The following is a 26,519-nucleotide window of genomic DNA, read 5'->3' as shown; positions in this document are numbered from 1 at the left end:
GACCCTGACCAGCCAGCCAGCTGCTACACCTGCAGACATGGTGCTATCTGACCTGGAACAAGTTATACAGAGGGAACTGCAGGTCGACAATGGGCAGGTATGCCTCACGCTGTGTGGATGTTATTGCTCTCAAACACTTTTGAGATTACTGTGCTGATCTCTGGAGAGAAAGCAGGATGGCAAGAGGGGCAGCAAGGGCCTTGTGACAGCTCATTGCACTCCAGGGCCTGGAGGGCTGGGATTGGGAGCTCCTGGAGAAGCCACATCTCATTACCAGAGTTGCTGGGTTCAAACCTCAACTGCACTCCCTGCACCCTACTACTAAATGCGTCCCCTTGGAGGCAGCAGGTGATGGTTCAAATACCTGGGGTCTCTGCCACTCACACGAGAGATTCAGAGTAAGTTCTGAGTGTCCAGCTTCAGTCCAGCCCAGCCGCAGCTTACTGCAGGCATTTGGGGGAGGGAACCAGAAAAATGATCTGTTTCTCCACCTCTCAAAAAAACAATCAGGCACTTACAGATAACTGGGTAAACTGCTCTGCTCTGAATCAAAAAGATACACGTTTGCTCTTAACCAGGTTCTTGGACTTGAATGCGAAAGTCACAGAGTGTAAAAGCCACATGGCTGTTGCTCTCTGCCTCCCTTCCTTCCCAACAAGCTCCCAGGTGATGTTCCTGAGCTGGCGTCTGGGGACTCCCGTCTCTCACACACACGGATCAAAGAGATGAGGGCACACAACAAGCTCCGTTATAATAGCCATCTTTATTTGTAAAAATCCAGATATAAAATGTATTCTTTCAGTCTTTCCAGGTTCTCCTTTTTTACAAAAACAAAAAGGCACATAAAAACCTTCCCCGCTGTCGTCATTCCCTACACGGTGTTTTTCAGGCAGCCCTCCCCCCTCCCCCCTACAGCTACATGCTTCATTCCAGGACGACTGCTTCCCAACATGCTCCGGGGCTCTCCTACCCGGGTGGGGTTCCGAATCCCAAGGCCGAAGTACACAAAGGGGGTGGGTGACGGATGCAGAGGGTGTGGCGTGGTGATCCACGGCGTGCAGGACGGGGCCACTAGTAGTAGGTTTCCTTCTCCACCCAGCCTGTGGGAAGCAAGGATACAGAACAGGTCATTCCGGAGTCCTCCTCACGCCACTCCAGCAGAGCGGAGGGGGCCCAGGGTGGGAATCACCCAGGAAAAATGGCAGGAGGGCCAGCTTCAAGCCCACAGTCAATGGGTGACATCACCTGGAGTTATTATGTAAGGGCCACTAGGTAGGGGTACCATGTCACTCGGGAAAATGGCTGAGCCTTCTGACAACGTTTCCACGGCATTATGTTTACTCTCCCTTTTAAGGTCTGAATTAGAGTACGACGCTGAGGCTGTGACAGTTTTCAGCTCAGTCTGCTGGCCCAGTGGCCTCAGCCAATCAGACCAGAGTAGCAAAGTGCCGCCCCCCTCCAACCCCTATCCTCAATCCCCCCAAAAAGATAAAATAGCTGCAATTACCGCCAGGACGTCGCCTGATGATGAGTTTTCTGATTTCATCGTACACGAAGATGAGAAGAGAGTAGGGGAAGGCACAGAACCACCAGGTAGGTCTGGAGAGAGAACCATGGGTCAGGTTATGGTCACAGGATCACAACTCAAAGGAAGAAACAGAAACTGCACATCACCATAACAAGGAAGTCATCATTAGCCCGGAGACAAGATGCCAAGTGCAGGCACGGCTGATGGCTGAGTTGGTAGCAGGATCAATGAGCCTGCCTTCAGCCAGACCACTGCAAGTGCCTAGCACGGAGTGCCAGCACACAGCATCTTAGATCAAGTAGGCCCTGTCCCCTTCATTCAGGCTTTCCTAAGAAATCAGTTTACTGAGGGGGCAGAAGTCACTTTCTATTGATAATCCCAGAGCAAGCAGACAAGTATTTAGTAAGCTTTCAATCACGTCTGTTTAAACATCCTACTGTCAGAAGAGAAAAGGCTGCCAGGGAAGGCCAAGATGCATTTACACAGCCCCTTTATTTGGTCTTGGACCCTGGCACTTGGGGACAACCAGCCAAGCCCTAGCACATCACAAGGGCCTGCGGGGACCTGAAGGCAGGCCCTGGGCAGTGCCATGGTGAGCACTACTGGATCCCCAGTGGGCAGTGAGCAAGGCTGTCCCTGGCAGAGCACTTGGTGGCCTCCCTTCCACTTTCTCTGTGTCCTCCAAGCAGCTCAGGGATGATGTCAGCCACCAAGAAAGCAAGACACCTACCAGACCTGGGCATGACCTCTCAGGAACAAATTTTCCAGGAACAGCAAAAGACTCAAGGACCCATGAAAGGGGCATGACCTGAAGCGTCACCCTCTTTTTGTAGTATTTCCCATTCTAGCCTTTCACAATGCTGTAACCTCTCCTAGTCACTTCCTCTTGATACACAATGGCCCAAGCTGAAAGCAGCAAACTTGGACATGACCTTGCTTAACCCCTGCCACCCGCTCCATGCAGAATGAAGCGCTGAACAAAGGCAAAAGACACTAAGGCCCTGCCTTCAAGACCACACTCTCACGGGAAAGAGAGGACAGGTATCAGCAAAGAACAGATGTACAGAGGGCCAGGGGGCACCGGAACATGGAGACAAGCTCCAAGGAGGTCAGTCCTCAGAAACAATCAGGCTTCATCAGGGGGCTACGGAAGGGAGACCGTGGGAAGGAACACTTCTTACCAAATACCCAGGAAGGGAGAAAGAGAATATTGAGTTTTCCCTAGTACACCCTGGGAGGGGGGAGGGCAGAGCACAAGATCAGACAAGCCGGCCACTGAGGGTGACCCTGGGTGCCGTTCTCCCCATACGCTGCACACAGTGTCTGCACACATTCAGTACTGTCAGTGAGGCTGTGGGTTTGACTGCTTTGGGATCAATGGAAGCAAAGGGCTGGCAATAGGCCAGCAGCGTTAAAGCAAGGACTGGGCCAGGGGTAGGGATAGGGTGGGTGCAGTGAGAATGTAAAGGAGCTGCTCCCAATCTAAAGCTTTATTGAAATAACTTTTATCAACCACAGGATCTGCTCTTCACCTGGTTACTACAGACCACAAGACATGGCTCTGTGTTTCACAAAGCTGCCCCAAGTTCGAGGCAGACCCTGCATGTGAAAATTCATATTGCCCAGAAGTACAATCACATTCACTGTGTTTAAGGACGGTCAGATGCTGACCAAGGATGGGTGGCCTGCTTTCCCTGACCAGAGCTCTGCCCTCCCCCACACCCCCTCCAGCTACATGCTTCATTACAGGACATCTGCTTCTCAACACGCTCCGGGAAGGCTCTCCTATAGGGACGGCAGATCTCAGAAAGGAGGTAGGCTTCCAGTAGGATACATGACAACTTGATAAGGCCATCAGGATTTGAGCCTGGGTCCTCAGACAACCAGACTATGGCAGAGCAATCTGACGGACCTCATGTTGGGCCACAACCCACACAGACACTACAGTCATCCAACTTGGGGTTCCCTGATCTGGCTGTCTCACAGATCACAGACCCCTCACTCAAAACACTAGAAAGAACAGCCATGAACGCACATGACAGAAAGGACAACTCACTTGAGAGGATACATCCTCAGGGCAACGCCCATGCCAGGGCAGTAGGAGAGGAAGGCAGCCAGGGCCGTCTCTTCAAAGAGGCCGAAGATCAAGATCTTGTTCCTAAAGTTTTAGAGAAAGGGGAAAAAAAGAAAAAAGCTTAAAAATACAATAAAAACATCTAACACTTTGTGTTAAATAGGTAGATCAATGTCATTATCACTTGTACTATAAAGCACCCAAGAAGTCAGGTGAAAATTACTGAGCCCCTCCTCCCCTCCTAAAAAAATAACTAGGGAAGATCTAGAGACAAGCTCCCCATGTGTTAACACTGGGCTTCCGGCAATGAGGGTAACTACCCAAGCCCTTCTCTGAGCCAGGACCCTTGACCATGTCCTTTCCTACTCACTTCATCCCCTGCTGGAAAACTGAGTTCCTCCTGGTCTTGCAGATGACCAAGTCAGCCCACTGCACCACCACGATGCTGACAAAGAAGGCCGTGTGGCAGGTGAACTCCACGATCTTCCTCTGCTCATAGGTCTGGAAGGCAGAAGGCAGACCCAGCTGAGCCCAGGCTTCTGGCCTGGATGGCTGCTGGCGGTGTGGCTGCCACCTTCGAGGCCTCACTCACCCACTGCTGCCCGTAGCTATCTTCCACGTCGTTGATCCAGCGGTCATCCCAGTCCACTCGGATGCCCAGCAGGTGGAAGGGGAGGAAGCCATTCTCAGCGAGAATCACGAAGTATGTGAAGAAGCCTCCGAGGGCCTGGATCATACCTACAAAGTGGGGAAAACAACTTCAATGCTGCTCTATGGTGGGATGGAGAGGAGAACAATGAAGGGACATCTTCATCATGGTGCAAAGCCACCTGGCCACTCGATGGGTTCCGAGCCCTGCATGGAATGCCCAACACCTGGGGTGCAGTCCAATCTTGGGGCTCTCTCTACTTTTCTAACACTGGCAAATGTAACTTTGTTCTTCAAACATCCACCTCCACTATTACTTGATTATCTACTTGTGTAAGGCCATGACCCAAGGGAAAATTCACTTTTCCACTTATGGGAAACAATGACTTCTTTTCCATCTCACACGACTCCCACATGCTGCCATTCACCAGATGTTCTGGCATCTTCTGACCCCACTCTCCTCCTCTCCTGGGAACCCTGCTCCTATGGCAACGAGTTCCTAGCCACAGTGCTCCTCAAAGATAGTGACTCGTGCTCTGCCTCCAGGTTGCACCCGCCTTCCTTTCTCAACTAGGACTTCCTTGTGGGCAGGAAGGACAACTGGCTAATGGGGCTCTGCCACGGCTTCCATGAGGCAGGAATCTGCATACAGACACTCACACAAGGACACCACCCACAGAAGACCCAGGTGTGCACACAGTGGCCCCACTGGGTTCCCTTGGGAAAGGACCACGCAGAGGACTTAAAAGGTGGACTGCCCATGGCCCTCCAAGTCAGATGGACAGAGGGCACTGCTGTGCTAGTTCCTTAGCGCTGCGCCTGGTGCTCCATGTTGCTCACAGCTCCTTAGGTTTGATTGTTAGGGAAGAGCAGAGCCCACCTCAAAAAAATGAACTGGGCAGACAGCAAGGTTTCTTCTCACCCTGGAACAGAATTCTGAAAAACTGCTATTGTCTCATACTCTACACGAGGGCTAGGTTTGACAGTCACTGGGGATTTGAAGCCTTATTAAAAATCACCCGGCATGCCTAGGGGCCCACGGAGACCCCTGGCTGCCGATTCCTGGCTGTGGCTCACCGATCTGCCCGTAGGCCATGCTGATGAGCCGCTCATTCACCAGCTTGTCTGTTTTGGGGTTTCTGGGCTGCCTCTTCATGATGTCACTCTCGGCCTGCTCGTAAGCCAGGGAGATGGCAGGAACCTGGGGAGGGGAGAAGGGATTTCAAGTCATCGCAAGCAAGGAAGATGCAACTATCTTACGAGGGTCTCGCCTGCCTGATTATTTTAGCCAGTGAGATCTTACAGGTGTCCCATAAAAATGACCTTACTCCTTCACGCCAGGTGTGCAGATACAGCGTGGTGATGTCACTTACCATGTCAGTGCCCAAGTCGATGCAGAGGATGGTGACGGTCCCCAGTGGTAGTGGAATGTTTGCAATAATAAATATCAGGAAGGGGGTGATCTCTGGAATGTTACTGGTCAGGGTGTATGCAATGGATTTCTTCAAGTTATCGAAGATCAGACGACCTAGGAAGGCAACATGATGATGATAAGGAACGTTTACCATACAGCTGCAAGAGGTAGGTCAGCTAGGAACCGATGCAATGACGGAGAATGCGTCTTAGATCTGGGACAGAGCTCTCACCTTCCTCTACTCCTGTCACAATGGAAGCAAAGTTGTCGTCCAGAAGGATCATGTCCGCGGCCTGCTTGGACACGTCGGAGCCTGCAATGCCCATGGCCACTCCAATGTCTGCTTTTTTCAGCGCCGGTGAGTCATTGACACCATCACCAGTGACAGCCACAATAGCACCCTGGCCACAGACAGCAGGAGGTGGGAAACGAGCCTGGAACACCCTGCCCCTCCCTGCCCACAGAGGCTCAGCCACCAGGCCCTCAGCTGACAGACGGAGAAGCAACAACCTCACACCCTCTGGCCTCTATGTTAACAGGCTGGTGACTCTGGATGGGAAAATCCTGCCTTAGTTACGTGTCCCCTTGTCCACGCAAGGCCAGGGCCCAGACTGTGCTGGCCATTCCCACTGGTATTGTAGGCGTGAGGTGCCACACCGTTGTGCTGTGCTCTGGGCTCACGTCATGGCCAAGGACTCCGCCCAGTGTGTACCATGCTTGCTGACCTGTCTCTGGCAGCCTTCCACGATGATGAGCTTCTGCTGTGGCGAGGTCCTGGCAAACACGATTTCTGTGTGGTACTTCAGGATGTCGTCCAGCTGCTCAGAGGTCATGTCCTTCAGGTCACTGCCGTGCACAACGCAGGCCTTGGCGTCTCTGCAATCAGGTTCACAGATGTAGAGGGTCACCCTTCAGGTCACCACAGGAGGGTCCAAGGGCACAGGGGCCTTTCCCTGCGACACAGGCTGTGCCCAATGCATTTATTTGGCCACGGCACACCGGCATGTCCATGACCTGGCACTTGTGTGGCAGCCCTGTCTTTATATCTCCTCCCCATCATTGTGGATGTCATTATGACGGAAGTCATACGAGTGAGAATTAGAAAGTAACAATGCTGATGCCAGGCCTCACCTTCCCATGACCCCAAAGGAGAGGGAAGGGGCTTTAAATGTAATGAAAAGAAAAGTAAACCATGGCTGCTACTTCTCCCCCACCCACTTTCTGTCCTGAATTACCTCAGCCCTCATCCTTCTCTGACTTTTAGCACAGATATGGAAGTTGAAAAGGTGCTGAGTGACAGGGAGCGCAGCTCGGGGGCCAACAGCTGGAAGCACACGCTGGACACAGTGCATGCCTTGACCGGTCTGAGCTGGAACTTCTCTAGGCCTCCACTTCCCTCCCCCGCACGGTGGGGAACCACCAATACATCAAGCCTTTGGAGCAGCACATGCCACTCCATGTCACTGTGACTTGTTCTGACTCAAGAATCAATAATCTCCCTGGGGTCCAAAAGGTTGCTCTATGCAATGCACGTGCATTTCCTACTCGGAGCAAGTGTAGAGGCAAACCGTGACAGAATCAGGAGGAAGAATGCAAGCTGCAGCTCTCAGCATGTTCGTGGAGCTTCCTGCCTCACCTGGGGTTCACCTGGCTCACTGGGATGTTGAGGCGGGCAGCAATGTCTTCCACGGTCTCGTTGCCTTCAGAGATGATGCCTACACCTTTGGCAATGGCTTTGGCTGTGATTGGATGATCTCCTGTGACCATGATGACCTGCAATAAGAAACAGGACAATATGAAACATATCTGTAAGTGGGCAAGAATGAGCAACAAGGATGATTTGGCTTGGGAATAACACGAGTAAAATGCTAACACAAAACTGATCAGCCCCAGTGAATCAAAAACACAAGCATACGTGTGCACAGAAAGAAAACAGCAAGACTTGGTAAGTACACAGACTGTCTGCTTTTCCTTTGACAGTCACATAAAAAATACTCAAATTCACTAAAACCAGCAAGAAATAAGATTCGGATGCTAGTATGGGTGGGAGGGGAGGAAGAGCAGTAGATAACAAGAATTCAAATCTGCTATTCTTTTTGATCTAATGACTACACTTGTAGAACACTCTTAAACAGCACAACGATAGGGAGAGGCTTTCTACCAAGCTTTCCAGGGCAGTGTTACAGTATGAAAACCTGGTAATGTCAGATATCCAGCAAGCAGGCAGCCGTGCACCTGAGTCATGTGCAGCTGCTGGAATCAGATTCACGGAGCACAACAGGCATCCGGTGACAATCCATTAAACCGAGAAGATGTGCCACCGCCACGGACTATCTCAAACTGTGGAAGGCCTAGTCCTTTGTTCTTTTTCCTGAGAATGCGGCCTTTCTTTAATTCCTCATCTGCTCTTTAGACCTTAAACACTTTAACATTTGGTTTTTCTGCTTACAATCAAGGCTTTGGGAAGCACAGGCAGGTGAGAAAACAGCAGACAAGCAGACCTCAAGCAGCAGCACCAGGGGTGGTGCCCAGGGGGCTCTGGGTACTACCTTAATTCCAGCACTACGGCACTTGCCCACGGCATCGGGGACGGCAGCTCGGGGAGGGTCAATCATGGAGATGAGCCCAATAAAACACAGGTTATCCACAGGGAAGTTCACTTCATCTGTGTCAAACTGGAACCCTTCGGGAAACTGCTCATCTGGCAGAAGGAGGTGGCAGAACCCTGCAAGAGAGCAAGGCCCCGTGAGCAGCTCTGCACTGCAGGTGGCATGGGGCTGACAGTGGCTGGCTGTCTTTTACGTCTGCCCATTGTGATACAACTGGTTCATGGCTCCGCGCCTACAACATGGACTCTGTGATGGGGATACGCATCCTGTGACCAGGACAGTGAGCAGGCCAAAGCCCAGAGTCTGCAACTCCATCCAGGTTTCCCACATGGGTGGCAAGGACCCCAAGTCCTTGGGCCATTTTATGCTGCTTTCCAAGGCACATTAACAGGAAGCTGGATCAGAAGTGGACCAGCTGGGACTTCAACTGGTGCTAGCAATATAGGATGTCGGCATCACTGGCAGAGCCTTAACCCAGAGTACCACAACACTGGCCCCAACAGCCTAGCTTTCAATGAGTGAGGAACTTGTTTCACATTTATAAATGACAGTCCACCAAAAAAAAAAAAAAAAAAAAAAAAATCTAAAAGCCAGGATTTTGAACACTAGGCTATCAAGGCTTGAGACCCCCTCGCTGACTAGGAGGATGTAGGTCCGGCAAATCTTGTAATTACCTGGGCCCCATCCCTGCTTACTTGCTCATTTAGCCAAAATACACCCCTGAGTATGAGAGTGCTGGACATTCTGAGGCTAAGCAAAGAGCAGGTGCCTTCTGCACACAAGGGTATTGCCTCGGGTCACAGAGAAGCCAGGGCAGGATCCTCAAGACACCTGTCCCCTCCCGTGTCACAGGACAGTCTAGATGGCTGTGCTCGTGGGTTCCCCTGCGTACCTAGCACTCGCTCGCCGAGGCCCCCCAGCTCCAGGTAGGCATTCTGGAAGGCGTCCTTCAGCTCCTCGTCCAGAGGCTGCTCCTTGCCATGGAGGAGGATAGAGCTGCACCGGTCGAGGATCCTCTCTGGAGCACCCTTCATCACCAGCAGGTGCCGTGGCTCGTTGGGAGTGACATTCTTGTGAATGGACAGCTGGGAAGGATCAGTCAGAGGTGCTCAATTAGTGGGCCGGCAGTGGCAGTCCAAGCATACGAAGCTCCACTGTGTGGTACTGAAGTGAATATACACTGCAGTATGCGTCTCTACTCCCGAAAACAGTGAGACTCCCAGTGACAGGATGATGCTAGGTGTTCTACTTTTGCCTACACCTACCACGCCATGATAACTTAAATAGCAGAATGTTAAACTTGTAACTGTTACTAAAGGGCTACAATACTGTGGTAACATGAGGGAAAATGGGGAAGGAGAATAATCCTAACTCCCCCAAACAAGACAAAACAAATCCCAACCAACCCTGTGACACTATTTGAATACTGAATAACAGCAACACACTGTGGCTGCTACCGAGCCCACGAGCACTTTGATGGTGCCAAGTTCCTGATACATGGCCACAAAGAAAATCCCCCTTTGGAAAATCTGAAAACAAAGGACTTGATAGCACGTCCACACTCCTGGCCCCTCCCCCACAGTCCAGCTCACAAGTGAAAATTTCAAGAGAACCCCCACACACACTATCTGGAAGAGGATTCACTTATGCCAGCTACTGATGGTCAAATAAATGAAGATTCTCCTATACACACGTCTAGGGTCAAATTTACAATTCAACCCGACATGCAAAGCTCCAGCAAAAGGGAGAACGCTACTCCTAGCTGGTGTACATCCCTCCTTCTTTGCACCCCTAGCCTGCACCACGAGCCGCGCAGGCCCCAGACCTGGTATTTGTTGGTGGAGTTGAAGGGTATCTCGACGATTTTGGTGTATCTCTCCCTCATCTCCTTCACGGAACCACAGCACAGCTCGATGCATTTCAGGAGTGCCGATTCAGATGCGTCGCCTGCAACTGCTCGCTGTGGAAAGACATGCTGCCCATTACCTACCCTGGAAAACTCCACCGAGCATCACCCAACCACTCTGGAAACAAGCCAATCTCAGCAAGGGGAGGAAGAAGGAAGTGGTGGTGTTAGGAGTGGCAGAATCCCAGAGCTCTGCTATCCACCAACTTCTAGATCCCTACCTACCAGCAGTCTTTGGCAAAAGAAGGGTGCAAGAAGATGTCACTCACTAGGAGAGGCCTGACACACCTTCAATCCACCTTGACCTATTTTTTCCTTCCCCCGCAGCCTCTTGGAGGAAAAAAACAAGTCTTAAAAACAACACTAATCCCAACTACTTATTTCTGGTTATCAATCTGTAAATGCCAAGTGGGAAAGAAAACATTTACAGCACACTTGGTTGCCGTAGAATTGGAAGAGAAAATGCCTTAGGATCTCAGGACCAGGAGCAAATTGGGTACAGGACAAAATAGAGGGCTTTGTACCCGCAACAGGATTCATTCACCTGAAATGATCTGGGATTGAGGGACGCCACAGGCAAAATGATCAGTAATCCCAACAGTGGTATCATCAGCTAACATTTTAGCTAAGTGTACATTTCAGGTAATACACACACTCACATTAGGTCTGATAAACCTAAGACACATACTAAATACATTTCCAGTTGTATATAACTTTCACCCTGCAAACACAATGTAACGCTGACACTCAAGGCTGAATATGCACATGAGCAAATTAACGCTCATAGAGCAGCCTTGATCAGTAACACAGGTGACCAGGTTTGGTTAAGAAAGTCAAAGTAGAAATCATTTTTAATAATGCTGGACATGGCACCACTCCTGAAATACTCGGAGTACATCTGCTGCCTGTCCGGGAGTTGTAAATCATGGCAGGCTTGATGCTTAGGACACTGATTCTCAGGGCCTAGACAATTTCCACTATCCAGTGAGGAGAAACACAAGACGTGGCATATCAAGTTATCCGCAAGATAAACAACAATGCCCTCAAATTAACATCAAGAAAGCCTCCTGGAAAGAGAAGGGAACTCTTAGGGCCACCAAGCTTGCACTCAAAATGGCCAGGAAGACCCACACAGCCCCGTATCCTCTCAAGTTCTTGGTGCAACCAGGTCCAGTATGGGATTGCACCTGTACCTGCATCCGCACTGGGGCAGCTCACTAGCATCCCAGTCCCTTCAAACTGCCTGAGCATCCCATGGGCTGGTCTTTGGCTGCCATCATAAGCAAACAAGTTGAGACCAAACTGTAGAAGTAGTTCTTCTGAGAAGACAGACGGCCTGGTGGAAACTGCTGTAGCCTAACAGGCAAACACAACTAGCAAGTAACTAAAGGCTTCCCCGCAGCTTGCTAACTTAGGTGAGACCACATACACTCCCGAAAGGTCATCTACAGGCTACCGGGGAGTTCCGATCATACCTTAAGAATAGGCACGTTATCCTGGTTAGCCTGAAACACCGCCCTGTTACAGAGACCTGCGATTCTGGACAAAGCGAGCCAGGTGGCAGATGTCTTGTCGAACGAGACACCTGGTGAAGGCAAGAAGACAGGAGAGCAGGATGTTACATTCTCGGGCCACCTGGCGAAGACCCACAAAAAACTGGAAACAAGAACACCTTATTTTCCAGGTAAGGAAACAAAGCAGGGTTTGGGCTTCCCCCGCCCCCCCCCTAAATTAAGTTTCCTATTGAGAAGCAAGTAAGTTCTAAAATGCATAACATGCACACAGTACCCTGGACTTCTTCCCAAATGACAGCAAAAGCCAACAAGGGCAACACAGCTAAAATGTGAGGCTGCCTTACCACTCTGGTTCTCTGTTGTGTCAGCTTCGTGGATCTGATTGTCAAACCACATGTGAGCCACTGTCATCCGGTTTTGGGTCAGAGTTCCAGTTTTATCTGAGCAGATGGTGGATGTGGACCCCAAGGTCTCCACCGCTTCCAAGTTCTTCACCAAGCAGTTTTTCCGTGCCATGCGCTTTGCAGTAAGCGTCAGACACACCTGAAACAAAACATTATGGGGCAAGTTCGGAATTTGCTTCACGCTCCTGCTACACAAAGCTATGGTTACGTAGACACATGCTCAAGAGACAAACTCTCCAACTTTCTGAAAAAGTAGTGATAATGATGACATGTTTACAGAGCTTTCCTTCCTCCTCCCCAAAGGCAAAGGATGAGTTCTGTAGGAAAAATAGTAATAGCCAGAACTTACCACACATTCAACTTCCTCTACTAATCCCCAAGTTCCCCTTCCTTTATTACACTGTTCTGGATTATGTGACAAGAATGACATGCAAGCTTTCGGGTTTCTATATGAACACAAGTGGACATTTTCATACTACGAAAGTTTAACCATGTAACATGGCAATGAAATCAACTGGAGAAAATGGTAGTAGGTGAGGCTTACACTCACACATGCCCCTCAGAGTGAAGGTGTCTCCCCTGTGCCTCTTACCGTGACAGTAGCCAGAAGGCCTTCTGGCACGTTGGCTACGATGATGCCAATGAGGAAGATAACGGCCTCAAGCCAGGTGTATTCAAGGATCAGGGAAAGGATGAAGAAAGACACGCCCAGGAACACAGCCACGCCAGTGATGATGTGGATAAAATGTTCAATTTCCGCAGCAATGGGTGTCTGGCCCCCTTCCAGGCCAGAGGCAAGTGTGGCAATTCTTCCCATCACAGTGCGATCCCCCGTGTATATAACGATGCCACGTGCAGTGCCTTCAAAGCAACAGAGAGAGGGAATCAGACCCAAGAGCAGGGAACGGACAGGCTACACCACTAGTTGATTTACAGGCAGCTCTCTAGTTCTGTATGTGCTCATGTCAGAGAGACTGGCAAGGGGATTTCTGCCTGGTGGCAGGACAGCAGCTCCAGGATCCATGCTATTTTGGCTCAGTGGAGGTAGAGGGAACATGGCTTCTTGGTTTACCCTGCCTGCAAGTGGACCCATACCCTGTGCTTGGTGGAAAGTTTGCTGGGAGAGGTGCCTAGGGGCATTTCCCAGTTGTTGAGGGGATGCCTAACATGAACAGCATGCCGGCAGAATGCCTTCAAGCAAGCTCCTACCTTCGACGCAGTTGGTGGAGAAGAAAGCGATGTTCCTTGTCTCCAGTGGGTTTTCGTTTGTGAAATCTGGAGATCTTGTCTGGGGTTCTGACTCCCCAGTGAGCGAGGAGTTATCCACCTGAGAGGAACACAGAGGTATTGCTGTTGGGAATTCACCAGCTCTTCCATGGGCTCCGGGGTGAGCCTCCCCCACACCCGCACAGCCAGCAGAGTTGGGTGAAGCTCTGCTCCCAAGCTGACCTTGCAGCCATTCGCCGAGATGATCCTGAGGTCAGCAGGGATGCGGTCACCCCCCTTAACTTCCACCAGATCCCCAACTACCACTTCCTCTGCATTGATGCTTAACTTTTCACCATTCCGAATCACCAGGGCTTGCTTTGGGAAAGAAGAGTTTCCAATGTTAGAACAGATCAAAAATGGGATACGAAAAGGGAGAGGATATAGTACCCCAAATACGGAAAATACCCATTATGACAAATGATCTGTAATTCTAATCATCTCAATGTAAAAACTTGATCTGCTCAAGGAATAGAAGATGTCTCAGGTTACCTAAGACTGACCCCTTGCACACAGGGTGTGACGGGCAAGACACACTGCTGACCAGCCCACCCCGTGGGGCAAGACAAACACCAGGTACCTGAGGAACCATGTTTTTGAAGGATTCCATGATCTTTGAACTTTTCGCTTCTTGATAGTAGGAGAAACAGCCAGTTATGATGACAACAGCTGCCAGCACCACACCAAGGTACAGCTGGGCGAGAACAACCAAAGTTCAGGCTTGGTTCAGAACTGGGAACATTCAGTTAATTTTTTACCAAATCGAAGCAGATTTCTAATAGAGTGATCAAGGCTTCACGTGTGTCTTTCGAGCACCCCATGTGCGTGTGTGTGTGGAAAGGGTGGAGGATGTGAGGGCCAGAAATGAATTCAGTCACAGATACTTGGTTATTAAACTTGAACATGCTTTCTTGATCAGGGGTGGGGATTCTTTTTTTTTGCCAAGGTCCATTTAGATATTTATAACATCATTCACGGGTCACATAAAATTAACCACTGTCTTGAAAAATACAGATATCACCCGGTTGAATTTTGAGTCTTGCCTGTGACTTCTTCGGCAGAGGCCAGAACAAAATGGTCTCCAGGACCAGACCAAGTGATTTCCCAGCCCCTGCTCTAGAAGAATCCATATCCTCTATTGTATTTTAAAAAAGGGGGGGGGGCATTTTTCAAACAACCTGTGATTTTCTGAAGAATGGCTACCAAACACTTTTAGTTAGATGTAATGTGTTGGTGTTAAATGCTGTGCTCTGCCCTCTGGAGGGTGGCAGCCATACCTGTGCCAGGGCAGGGCCAGGGGCTGGGCCGAGCATGGAGAGTGGACAACTGGCCTGCAGTCACACCTCCCGTGTGCAGGCTGGACAGACCTAGAATCCAGCTGCTGCAGACATTGCCTGCCAGTGATTAAACCCCTCCTAATGTCAGTAGTGGTGATGGAAGATAAGCAAGAGGCATAGAGGGGCAAGAAGAGGTTCCTCTAAGGCACACGTGGAACAGGGGAACTCACATTATCGTTGTCAAAATCCTCCTCCGTGGCGGCTCGGATGCCATGAGCCAAGAAACAAAGAACTGCTCCAATCCACAGTAGCATAGAGAAGCCCCCAAACAGCTGCCGGCAGAACTTCACCCATTCCGGAGTGGTGGGAGGTGGAGTTAGCGCATTGGGGCCGTCCCGGGCCAGGATCTCAGCAGCTCGAGCAGTTGTCAAGCCCTAAGAAGCACAGGGGACATAAATAGATGGAATGCGCCAGCACACACTAGTGAATCCCTCACCTGACAACCATGGACAGCTGCGAAAACGGCCTCCAGGAAGCATAAAAACTTCCCTGTCAAGAGCACCAGGGCAAAACCTAGGCCATGAGCGTGAGCGACAACCAGACTGGAGCTTTTCTGAATTGATCTGTGTTCACAAATATGAATCTGGTCTCTTCTACTCTTCTGTTGCAGATCAAGGGATTCGTGCCAAGTTGCATTTTTGACAACCACAATAATCTATTAACTGATTGATTCAGTTTTGCAAATTAAGAGCTTGGCATTTCCTGGGTATTGATTTTTGTCAGGAAAGTGGGGGAAAACCCTCTAGGCAAATGCAAAGAAAAAGTTCCATAGGTAACCAATCTCACTGGGTCAGCAGCCCATGTCAGTATAGGACTTTTTTCCTTGGGTGGCAATTAAACACTAGGTGAGTAGGAAAGGGTTTGCACCCACGCCTACTTCAGCTAACCCCTAGCACACTTGGCAACTGCAAAGTGTCTGTGAAAAAAGTCCACTGTTATTTTCTAAGGGGCCTGACACCAGGTGATCTGGTTCCTGTGAAATGAGGAAAACATGATTATTTTTGTACTACTCAAGTACCAAATAATTTGACAGGATACATTTTTACTGGAAAGTGTGTTTATTGTGTATTTTTGGCTTGTGTGATTTTTTTGGTTGTTGTTTGTTTTTTTGTTTTTAAATATTGGAGCTAACTAGGTAGTGTGGCCTGTATTGGGCATGGAATCCAGTGGCTGTGAACCAGCCTACCCGTTTCTTTCTCAGGACAGTCATGGAAGGTACCACTGGCCTTAGTTCACAACTAAAGAAATAGATCCCAGCAGGTACACAGTGGTCCTGGGTCATGACTGAAAATACACTTCCTAAGACTAATGAAGACCTCAGTGAGCTAACACAGGTGCATGTGCTTGGAGACTGCCCATTGGGCACTCTGAGGCAATTGGTAGGAAGCTGTTCTGAGTAGCTTTCCACTGGAGCCCATGGTATCCATGCCAGCACCGCGATTCAGAGCCCGCTGACGCCTTACTGAACAACCGCTGACTAGTTTGGCACCCAAGGCACCCCTCAACACCTTTAGTGTTGCTGACATGCTATAATGAGCTAACTGGGAAAAGTTCAAGAATTTGAATTGCTGACCCAACATAGCAAATACAGAAAAATAAAGGGCAGATCTATAACCGGGAGGTCAGGGGATGAGAATGGCTTTGGAAACAACTGAAACCCGCTGCTCTCACTTGTCGTCCTTCACCCACGGCAAAGTAGGAACAGGAGCATCTCCTCTCAGAAAGCTTCAGGGAAAACAAGACAGTAACATGCAAGAGCCCCGTGCATGCCACAAGGCAGATCCACAGAAGGCGGCTGTCATCACACTCCTCCATAGGGGACCAAGGGGGCGGGAAAATTCCATGGGGAAAGCCAGAATGCTACCTGAGCTTCCAATGAGAACTTACCCGGTTCAGGTCTGTGCCGTATTTCCGATGGAGTTCATCAAGGCTTAGCTTATGGTCATCCTAGGGGAGCAGAGAAACAAGAAATTAAACGTTCTCAGGTGTGGCAGAAATTTCCCTGGCGTTCTCTGGCCTCTCTGGCCAAGCAGGCCAGAGAGCAGAGCTAGAGGAGGCTCAACTGCCCAGTAGCTGTGAAATCTAGAGCACAGCAGAGCCCTGCTTCCTGCATGCGCTTTGGTTAGCCCAAAGCAATCCAGTTGATTTACCACCCCCCCAGTGGCTTTCCCAGCAAGAAACTTCAGCAGCGATTTCTACAACTGGTTACGACCTGGACAAATGCTGGGACCTCCTCCAAAATCAAGCAACCGTCTCGCAGAAAGATACAGCAGAGGGCTTGGAGACGGGGAAACACAGACTCAAAAACAAGGGAGGATACAATTCACTCTGACCCTCCTGCCGGTACTTACCATAGAAACTTCTTTCTTCAGCTCATCCATGTCCCTCTCCTTCTTGGCCCTCTTGCCCTTTTTATCGCCATGTTCGGAAACGGCGGCAGGTTCATATTTATCACGTCCGACCTGGGCAGGGGGATATGGGGGAAGGCACACGAGGTGAATAATGAACAGCCTTTAGAAACCGGTGATTTGGAGCAGAGGATCTTACGGACAGCTGTCCATCATTAGGGATGGGAAGTGGAAGGGCATCCAGGAAAACACCTGAGCTTCGAGGGCATGCTATGTACACAGAAGCACATGCTTGCCCTGCCATGGTTCTCTGAAAGCCTGCTCCCAGGGCCTGGTGCAGTCACTGCCATCTAGGGGGAACAGAGAGTGCTAACCAAATCCCCAAGCCACAGCACCTTTCGCACCACTGGGAGACTTCACATTATTCACTTAGAGGAGAGCACAATGCCAGTGAGAGAGGCCCAAGGTGGGTTGCGGGGCATCCTTGGGCGGGCCGTTGACTCTACAGTGTGCATTTTCTCCTCCACATCAGGTACAAGAGGAGTGTCAACCTCACTCACGGCTTTGCGATGCTAGGATGACATAACACATCTCAAATCTTGCTACTTTTGTTGGAATTCTGCCCACTGCAAGAAGACATTAACTATCAATGCCATGGTGTTCACGTGAGAACACTGTCCTTTTCACCTTCTCTTACTAAAACAAACAAAAATCCAGTGAAGAAAACCTCACTCCCATAGAGTCCCCTAAATTTTTTTGAGACAACAAAGGAGTTCCCACACCCCATTCTGGAGCCAAATAAAACCCCCAAAGTGAAAGTTACTAGGAATGTTTTGACATAATCAGGATGTAGGAAAAGAGTGTGTACTGCTACATAATTCGCAGGATCCACCCACGTCTCCTGAAAACTGGAACAATCTTTACAGACAATGTTGATCTACAGTTTAAATTTAGATTGTTCTACTCCCCGACCTGGCTAAAATGGCTAGGGCTTATCTATGAAGCCTGAGTCTAGTGCTCAAAGCCCTGACCAGGCACACCCCAAGAGGCTCTTCCACCTGCCACAGGTGCAGCTGCAGAAGGCACGTGATCACTATCTTCTTAAAATGCATGCCCCAGAGTGAGGCCCCGGTGATTTTGTGGTGCTCCTTCACTCTTGGCGAAGTCTCCTACCAGCTAGCACGGCAATAACTGTGAACTCGTGGTGTCTAGAACCTAAGCTTACTGTGCTGTAAAGAGAAGAAAAGTGCCTGTTTCCACTGGCTGCAAAGCAAACACACTATTTGTTAGAATGTGGAGCTATTTCTCACATTACTCAGCCTCCCACCGTGTCACCTGAGGAGTAACGCCTTCCGGGAGAGGGGCACTTGAGGCTCCAGCTTGGCTGGGAGGAGGAATGAAGGGCTGGTCTAAAGATAGCCAATATTCCCTCCGCGTGCGTGCAGCCACCGCATTTCTAAGTGTCTCTCGAGGACCGTGTTTGGTGCCAGCTACAACGAGAAGCAAGCACCGGCTGCAGGCAAACGGAGCTCCTGGAGAAGAGCCACCACCTCCAGCCGCACTTCGTTCATTTAACGGCGCCGACCAGACACGCCGAGAAGATGGACAGGCAGATCCCGTGAATGATGTGGTCAGTGTGCGCACATGTGTAAAATACAGCCTATGAATTCTCCATAAACAGCTAGTGTCATTCCCATAGATTTAAAGAGACGAAAACCAGAACCTCAAGCCCCGCCCAGCCTCACCATTCCCACACTTCGATTATCTCCAGACTTCCAATATTTTCCACTCCAAAAGAGGAGAGGGAGAGGAATTATTGGAGCAGCCAGGCCTTGGACATGTTCCAAACTTTTATCTCCATTTACAAAATAAGCATCTTGCGTGCAGCTTCAGTTCCCAATGGCAACCCCCCGCGTTCTTCACCAAAGCATGCCATGAGAGGCACCGTTCTAATGAAGCCATTTGTGAAAGCAACACGGAAAGTATTAACTGTGAAACTGCTTGTTCTTCAGAATTCTATTTTTTTTTCCTGTTAGCCTATCTTGGTCTAAAAGAATCAGACAGCTTACACAGTGCTGTTCTTCACCACAGCAAAACAATAATTTGATACGAGCTTGTCCCAGTGAGAAGTAAGCATCAGCAAGGTGCCTGTTAAGTTTCAGTGACTGTAGCCTCAAGAGCTGAAAAGGCCATGTGTGTGTGTTTGCTGGGTGAACAGCTAACAATGGCAACACAAACAACAACAACAAAAAACAAGTAAAAACAACATTTTCACTGAAAGTATTTTGGGCTGAGACCTGGGAGATGCTAGGCTGGGCATTTCCTCCATCAGCCCCAGTGATCTTACTGATCATTTGGGTGCTGGGCACCCAACTCCTACTTCAGCAAGTGGCAAAACAGCTTGGCAATATGACCCCTTCAGGCATCTCCTGGGAAAGCCAGCATAGTAACACTCAACAGGTTACACACGATTCTCACAAGGGCCACTTATGCAATCAAGCAAGCTGGGTGGTTTTCTTTCCTCCCTATTCTAATTTAGAAACTGGGAAGTGAGGGCAAGGGCAGGCTTGCCCCAGAGTGATCCAGTTGAGGCGTTGTCAGACCCTCATGCCCCTACTTAGCTGTTGCCAGGGCTTCTACTACGTCAGCCCACTGTCACCATCGTGCTGCTACATGACCTTGGGATGGTCAGCCTCAGCCTCAGTTCCCTGGTCCCTAAAGGGGGAGTGAAAACTTGGCTTCCCTCATGTTGAAGGAACCCACAGCAGGTATTTTGATAGCCCCAAATAGTCAAGAAACTGCCATCAAAACAGAAAATTAAGCACCTAAGGGCTGCAGAATTCACAATGCACAAAAGGCAACATAACTGCCTATTTCAAAGTTGGCCAAGAGGTTTTAGTAAATCCTGCCCAGCAGGGAAGCTGGGGGCTGGGCTCTGAGCCTGCTGGTTGCCTAGAAGCAAGCTTGTCCCGCTGCCCCTGGAAGCAGGGGGCTTCCAACCTTTCCTGGGCGCTGTGCTGTGAAGTCATCATCAAGCACAGCTGTGAGGGCACTCCACAGCAGGTTCCACAAAGGTGGACTTTTCACAGACGGAGCACTGCCATTCCTCACTCACCTACAAAAACCCTTCAAACCTAGAAGGAAAAACTCATGTGGACTATCTCCTTAGTTTACCCTGTCAATTAACACCTAAGGAAAAGAGAAGCCAAGAAATGACCGAGGCCACCTCAATCCATTCCATTTGCTCCCAAGTGGCTTCAGCAGTTTCTGATTTAAGTACAATGTGTTTTCTAGCCAAGGGGCTGGGGCTAGGAGCTGGCCAGGGCTGGACTCCCAGCACTATGCTGCTCTCCGGCCCCAGTTGGGCTCGTCACTTCACCTTTAGATTCCTTCTCTCTCTAACGCAAACATACACACCAGACAAGGCCACTGAGCAAGGCCAAAGCAGTGGGTCCCTGTGTGGGCCCAGTTCATTGTTGCCTCACTTGAGCTATAGCCCATCAGCCAGCAGAGGACCAAGCCTATGAGGTCTCACATCCTAACGTGAACAGGACTTGACTCTCCTCCCCCATCCGCCTGAATGTGAAGAATTTCTGGGCCAGCACGGTGACATAGTTGGCTAAGCAGCTCCCTGTGATGCTGGTTGCTCCACTTCAGACACAGCTGCCTGCTAATGTGCCAGGAAGGTAGCAGGAGGTGGGCCAAGTACATGTGCATGTGCCATCCACACAGGAGACCTGGATGAAGCTTCTGGCTTCAACCTTGCCTAGTCCTGACCTCTGCAGTCATTTGGGAAGCGCACCAGCAGATGGAAGCTCTCTCCCTCTCTTTCTAGCTCTGCCCTTTTTTTAAAAGATGCAATCCAAGGAGTCTGCTAGCCACCTCCCACCATAAACAGTCTAGTACACATCTATGATCACTCAAAAAATAATGTTTGAAGTATGTAAACAATGCACAATGGATTTACTCCCTCGTAAGACAATGTATCTTGTCTCTGGGTTTTAAAAACAAACCAACACAAAGGAAACTGCAGGTTATTCAATAAGGCCCTCTACCTCAGGCCTCTGGGTTATGAACTGTTAAGGCTTTCCCTGCACTCCATGACACCTGCCATTTGCTGTCTTTCTCTTCACTTTGCCAAATCACTCTGGTTTTGGGAGACACCAGATGAGGAACTGGCACAAGCCATCAAGGGGACCCAGTCAATTCTCAAGCTGTCCCTACCCTAAAGGCTAGGCTGGGAAGCAGCACGAACAGCAGGCTGCTAGGTGGACAAGCAGTCCAAGGCCCCGAGAAGTCCCATGTGAGCTGAAGTCATACAAATAAGGGAGTATCACGTGAGGATGAAAGGGAAAACCTGAGAGGCTAAACCCCAGAGTGCCTCAAAGCAGTGACCCTGCAGTAACAGAGGGACACCACGCCCAGGGATCCGCAAAATCCGGCCCTGATTAGCAGCCCCAAAGACAAAGCATAAGCCACCATGAAATCAACTTTTCAGACGATCAAGAGGGAATATCTCATAGCTGTTACTAAACAGGGCTTGAATAAAAAACCAGATCAAGAGATCACCTCCCAATGCACTTCATTGTCGAGTCACAAAGCAGCGGGGGAAGGCAGTTTATTGGTCCCAAATCCCTGGCTCAGGACCCAGATGAAAAACAAAACAGAGAGAAAGTGGAGGGTGGGAAGGGAGGGTGCCCGGTCCCCTTGGGGATAGTGGTCGCCACCACGCCAGCCATCAAGCCAACAGGAGGCCCTGCCTGTGGGTTCCTGACCGTGGTGGGCCTCAGCACAGCTCAGGAGGTGCGTCACACGCACAGCAGCCTCTCGCCAGCGCCGGCCAAAGAACACACTTCCTCTCACACTCTCTGCACCCAGCAATGTGAGAAAGTTCATGTGAAGCGGCAGAATCTGAAAGGGAGTGACTCGTGGCAGAGCGCTCTCTACTCCACGTTATCACTTCACAGGACACAGATTCTTGGCGTCCCCAAGAACCGAGCAGGCAGGCCTGGCAGGGCTGGGCAGATGTCCTGTCTAGGATTCAGCTGTCCAAACCCAGCCAGTCTGATTACTGGGGAGCCCATCTGATCTGATACTCATGTTTCTGCTCTGGGCCTGTGGGCTGGCGGATGGCCCTGGGCAGCTCCGAGGAGGTGGCTCGGCACAGAGTCTAAGCTCCCTCCCATCAAGGAGGGCCCAAAGCCTGTTTGACTTTGTGAGATTTTTTTTTTTAATGTCAATATGATCAGGAAAGTCAATCCCTTCCTTGAAAGGTCTACCAAAACTGGGGATCTTGGCTGCCTGAACAAGAACAGTTCTCACAAATGTGGACAGACACTAACAGACTTTTCCCTGAAGAACTATCAATGCTAGTTTCACCTCTCACTATGTGTGGAGGCTTAAGGAAAACAGCAAACCTAGTTTATAGAGATGCAATCTTCTCATCTTCTTTTGGTTCCCATTCCTTTGTAAGCACTAACAACAGCCAGCCGTAACTCACACTGGCATTGTGCTGACTCCATAAGCAGACCGCAGATTAGTGTACGCAATCCTTGGGGTGACCATCCTGCTACCCTGAGCCTTCTGAGAAAGTGTCAGAGCCTTTCCAAGTGGGGGCAGACCTACTTAGCTCATTCTGCTATAGACCACACCCTTCAGAGCACCATTACTCAAAGCCTCGTTTTCATTCTTAAATTTAGATATATTTCAAAGACCATGGCCTTATTTGAAGAGAAAGTCAGGGCTCTGTTCATCTGTTGCTAAAATAGTCACAAAACAATGGATCCAGAAGGCTACCAGGACGGAGCATGGCTGAGTGCCAATGTGCATTGTGTTTCAGACACTGCATTCACTTTTTACTTTTAAATGTGACTTGGGGAGTCACGCTCCCAGGGTTTGGATGGATAAACATCTCACTGGTTAAGGGCCTGGGGAGGTGGGCTGCTGGGGAGAAGGGCTGCTGCATTCATCTCAGCTTTATGTGACCTCCCCCTCTGCCACTTTTTCACCCCAAGGTGAGTCACTGCAGTGCTACAAACTTACTGGCAGAGAACACTACAAACCAGCCAGCAGTGAGTTACTAAAAGGAGATACACCATCCCCAGAGTACAGAAAGAACTCAACAGGCCAGGAAACTGTGGCACCCAGTGCACTTCGCCTGCTGATGGGCCAGGAGTGGGGGCAGCTCACACCCTCTTGCTGACCCAGCAGGCCGGTCACTAGTTCCTGCAGGGACTGCCCGGTCTGCTCTTGCCCAGGCCTAGGCAACTTTTTACTCGGGGAACTCGGCCTCACCACTGCTTGAGTCTAAAGTACTACTACCTTTATAGCAGCGGGAGGAGGCTACTCAATCACACTTTGAAGCTGAGCTCCAAAAGGGCACTTGATAATGTTACCATACAACCAGGATTTCTGCTGACACGCGGGGGCCCTTGGGCGACCTTCACCTGAAGCCTTTTCTCCCTGCCTCTCTTTAAGTCACTACCCGAATGCTAATGATGATCTTCTGGGGAACCAAGTTAATAATCAAACCGAATCCCAAACTACCAGGAAGGACCCATGAGACCCTACTCCCTCCTTCTTTTATAAACTGGAGAAAACAAAGTTTCTAACATTTCTAAACAGTTGTGGTGTGCAATGTTGGTGAGCTAAACAGTTGTGGGTGGTAGGCCTTGCTGAGGACTTTAGCCAAGTCACTGGCAAAGAAAAAAAAAGGGGGGGGCACACAAAATCCCATTTCATCCAGGAATGATTCAGCAAGAGCTGTTCTTTCATTTTCCTACCAAATGCTTGGGAATTAAACTTTTCTTTTTAAAGCACACATTTCATCACCTGAGATAAAAAAAAAAAAACAAAAAAACACCTAGACCCCACACAGTACTGAGGAAAGACAAAGAAATGAACAGTGACCTTAAAAACTAGCTGCCTGCAAGCACAGGCTTCCTGGTTAACCAATTATCAGGAGGGCTTTAGTCACCACTCCACCCACATTTTAATCCTCGTGTGGAAAAATCCCAACACTGCCGAACACTTGGACACTATGTCAGAAAACCCAGAACACACAACAGGACCAATCCATTTGACCAGCAGCCTTCTCTTCCCGTGCTAGCCTAAATGTTCTGCTCAACAGCCACCAGAGCTTTGGTTAGGATATCCAGGGCAGGCGGGGACAGTTAGTCTCCACTTGGCACTCAGGTGTGACTGTAACAGACAGCTAGACACAGGGACATAACTTACCCAAAGATCTATCTCACCTGTTCATGTAGGGCCACCAACACCCCAACCCTACCTGGGGATTAACTGCAGATGCCTTCTGCATCTAAGGCAACTTGAAGGGCTCAAGTGCAAGTTCTGGCATGGGAGACCACAGGCGGTTCCAGAAATCAGGGCCATCTGGTTTGTCAGGAACCAACCTTTTGACCTTGCGCTAGTCACTTTCACCTTCCTAGGCCCTGGGTACACTATGACCTCTACCTAAAATTTGCATGTCTCTGCTTAGGAATTTGTTTATTTATTTATTCATTTACTTACAAAAGAGGGAGAGATAAAAGATTGAAATTTCAGGAGAGCGCAGGAATGACCTGGAGTTTTCACCCCGGCGGCTGAGCTCTGGGGGGTGAGGGAGGGGGAAAGATGTGACTTAGCCCCGGGCCAGGTTTCAACAGGTCGGGTCTTTTAATGCCTGTGCATTTCCACTCATCTCTATGTTCCTTATCAGATCCAAGCCTTTAAAAATACATTTAGAGTCCCCCTAAGAATGCCTCAACCCCTTCCCCCTCCCCACGCAGTCCCCCCAGGCTGTTAGCGACCTGCAAAAACCTACAGGGAGTGTCCTGTGTTAAGCCCTGGAGACAATGGAGGCTCCTCTCGCACCTGTATCCCCAGACCTGCTGATTCCTCCCCCACCCTCTGTAAACTGGGCTGCTTTGGGGTCTGGCCTCACTCTTTGCAGTGGAGAGAGAGCCCAAAGTAGTAAGAACGAAGGCTTTGCGCAGCAGACGCATCCCTTCGCTTCCTCCGGGGTGGCTCCCAGGCAAGTCCAGCCTGCGGGGCTGGCAGTTAGCCAGGCATGCCCACCGCCGCCCGGCACCCGGCACCGGCCAAGCCCCTCACCCGCCCGGTCTGTCCGGCCTCGCAGACGGCTCGGGCCGTCGGGATGACAACTGCAAGTGGCCGGGGGGCGCCTCCTGCCGTAAAAAGCGGCCGACACGGCTCTCAAAAGTATACCTTAAAGGCCATCTTGGGGCGGTGAAGACACACCCTTTCTGGCACCAGCCAGCCCGACCGACTCCGCCGTTAAGGGGAAAGCCAGCTTTTTCCCTTGGGGGAGGGCGGCCGCCCGCGCGCGCGCGGGAGCTGGCTCAGCCCCGGCGCCTGCTGCAGGACTGAGGTCCGACCCCGAGGCTGGTCTGCCGACGCCGGGCCTCGGCGGCCCGGGAGGGGGCCCGAGGAACGCCCCAGGGGAAGGGGAGGAGCGCGCCTTTCCTTTGGGCACGGAGGGCGGAGGGAAGAAGGAAGGAGAGACGGCGGCGAGGGCGGGCGGAGCGAGGGCAGCCGGGCGCGGGGATGCCGCCGTCCAGCTCCGTCCCGGGCCGCGCCACGCCTGCCCGAGGGCCGCCCCAAGGGGCCCCGAGCGCGCAGCGCGCTCAGCCCTGGGCCCCGCAGCCCAGCGCCCCTCGGCGCTCCCTGCCCCAGGGCTCCCTCCATGTCAGCCCAGCACGCCGCCTAGCCGCCCCTCAATCGCCCGCCCGACTTCTTCCTCTCTCTTCTCTACCCGCCACGGCTCGTTCCGACACTCACCCCCTTCCCCATGGTGGCTGTGCTCGAAGCCCTGCGCCGGGTCCTGTGACTGTAGAGTGGTAAGAAGAGAAAAAGAGCAGCTCCCGGCCGGACGAGCGGGGGGCCGGGGGAGCCGAGAGCAGGGAGCTAGGGCTGCACCGGGCGGGAGGTTAGGAGAGCGGCAGGCGGCTCGGGCCGACGCCGCCGCCGCCGCTGCCGGGGCTGCTACCGCTGCTGCTGCCACGTGTCCGCCTCCTCCCGCCGCCGCTCCGCGCCCCAGACCCCGCCGCAGCTCGAGCCCGCGGCGCCTCCTCACTTCCTAAAATATGCAACCTGCGTGCTCGCCCCGCCCACGCCAGGACGTCACCGTTACCTAGCAACCTGACACTGGCTGCGTCCTGGGGCTCCTCCTCCGAACAAGTCCCACCCCCGGCCGGGTCCGCGCCGGTTGCGGCCAGTCCCGGCTCCCGGCAGGAGGGCGCCCGGCCGGCCGGCGCGCGTGCCCACGTCCCTGGAGGGCTGCGGAGCGCGCCTGCGGCCGGGAGGCGAGGACCCGGCAGCCATGGCGCCTCGCGCCCTGCGTGACCCGGGCGCACTGCATGGGGTGCGCGCGGTCCGCGGTGGGTGCTGTGCGGTGCGATGGGGCTGTCTCCCCCTGGGGCCGCCCAGAGGAAACAGGAGCCTCCTGCCGAG

At 51.1% G+C, this 26,519-nt stretch overlaps 1 protein-coding gene across 2 annotated transcripts; it reads right to left on the bottom strand.

The window, feature by feature from the left end:
• Positions 1-744: 744 nt before the first annotated feature.
• Positions 745-26,166, bottom strand: ATP1A1 (ATPase Na+/K+ transporting subunit alpha 1). Of its 2 annotated transcripts, none has more exons than XM_004581872.4 (23): positions 25,848-26,166; positions 17,052-17,162; positions 16,588-16,647; positions 14,871-15,074; positions 13,944-14,057; positions 13,547-13,681; positions 13,307-13,424; positions 12,690-12,958; positions 12,038-12,236; positions 11,655-11,764; positions 10,099-10,233; positions 9,166-9,358; positions 8,214-8,389; positions 7,301-7,437; positions 6,390-6,540; positions 5,897-6,065; positions 5,624-5,778; positions 5,328-5,451; positions 4,195-4,340; positions 3,973-4,103; positions 3,585-3,686; positions 1,508-1,599; positions 745-1,100 (listed from the first exon to the last, which is right to left on the bottom strand). In XM_004581872.4, the coding sequence occupies exons 1-23, from the start codon at positions 25,857-25,859 to the stop codon at positions 1,072-1,074; spliced, it is 3,072 nt and encodes a 1,023-aa protein (XP_004581929.1). In that variant the 5' UTR covers positions 25,860-26,166; the 3' UTR covers positions 745-1,071. The 2 variants fall into 2 exon arrangements, with proteins under 2 accessions (XP_004581929.1, XP_004581930.1); XM_004581873.2 differs by lacking the exon at positions 25,848-26,166 and adding an exon at positions 25,275-25,640.
• Between the last annotated feature and the right edge of the window lie 353 nt (positions 26,167-26,519).

The sequence above is a fragment of the Ochotona princeps genome, chromosome 2 (assembly GCF_030435755.1).
Source record: "Ochotona princeps isolate mOchPri1 chromosome 2, mOchPri1.hap1, whole genome shotgun sequence".
Lineage (NCBI taxonomy): Eukaryota > Metazoa > Chordata > Mammalia > Lagomorpha > Ochotonidae > Ochotona > Ochotona princeps.
This window is presented reverse-complemented; position numbering and strand designations above follow the sequence as displayed.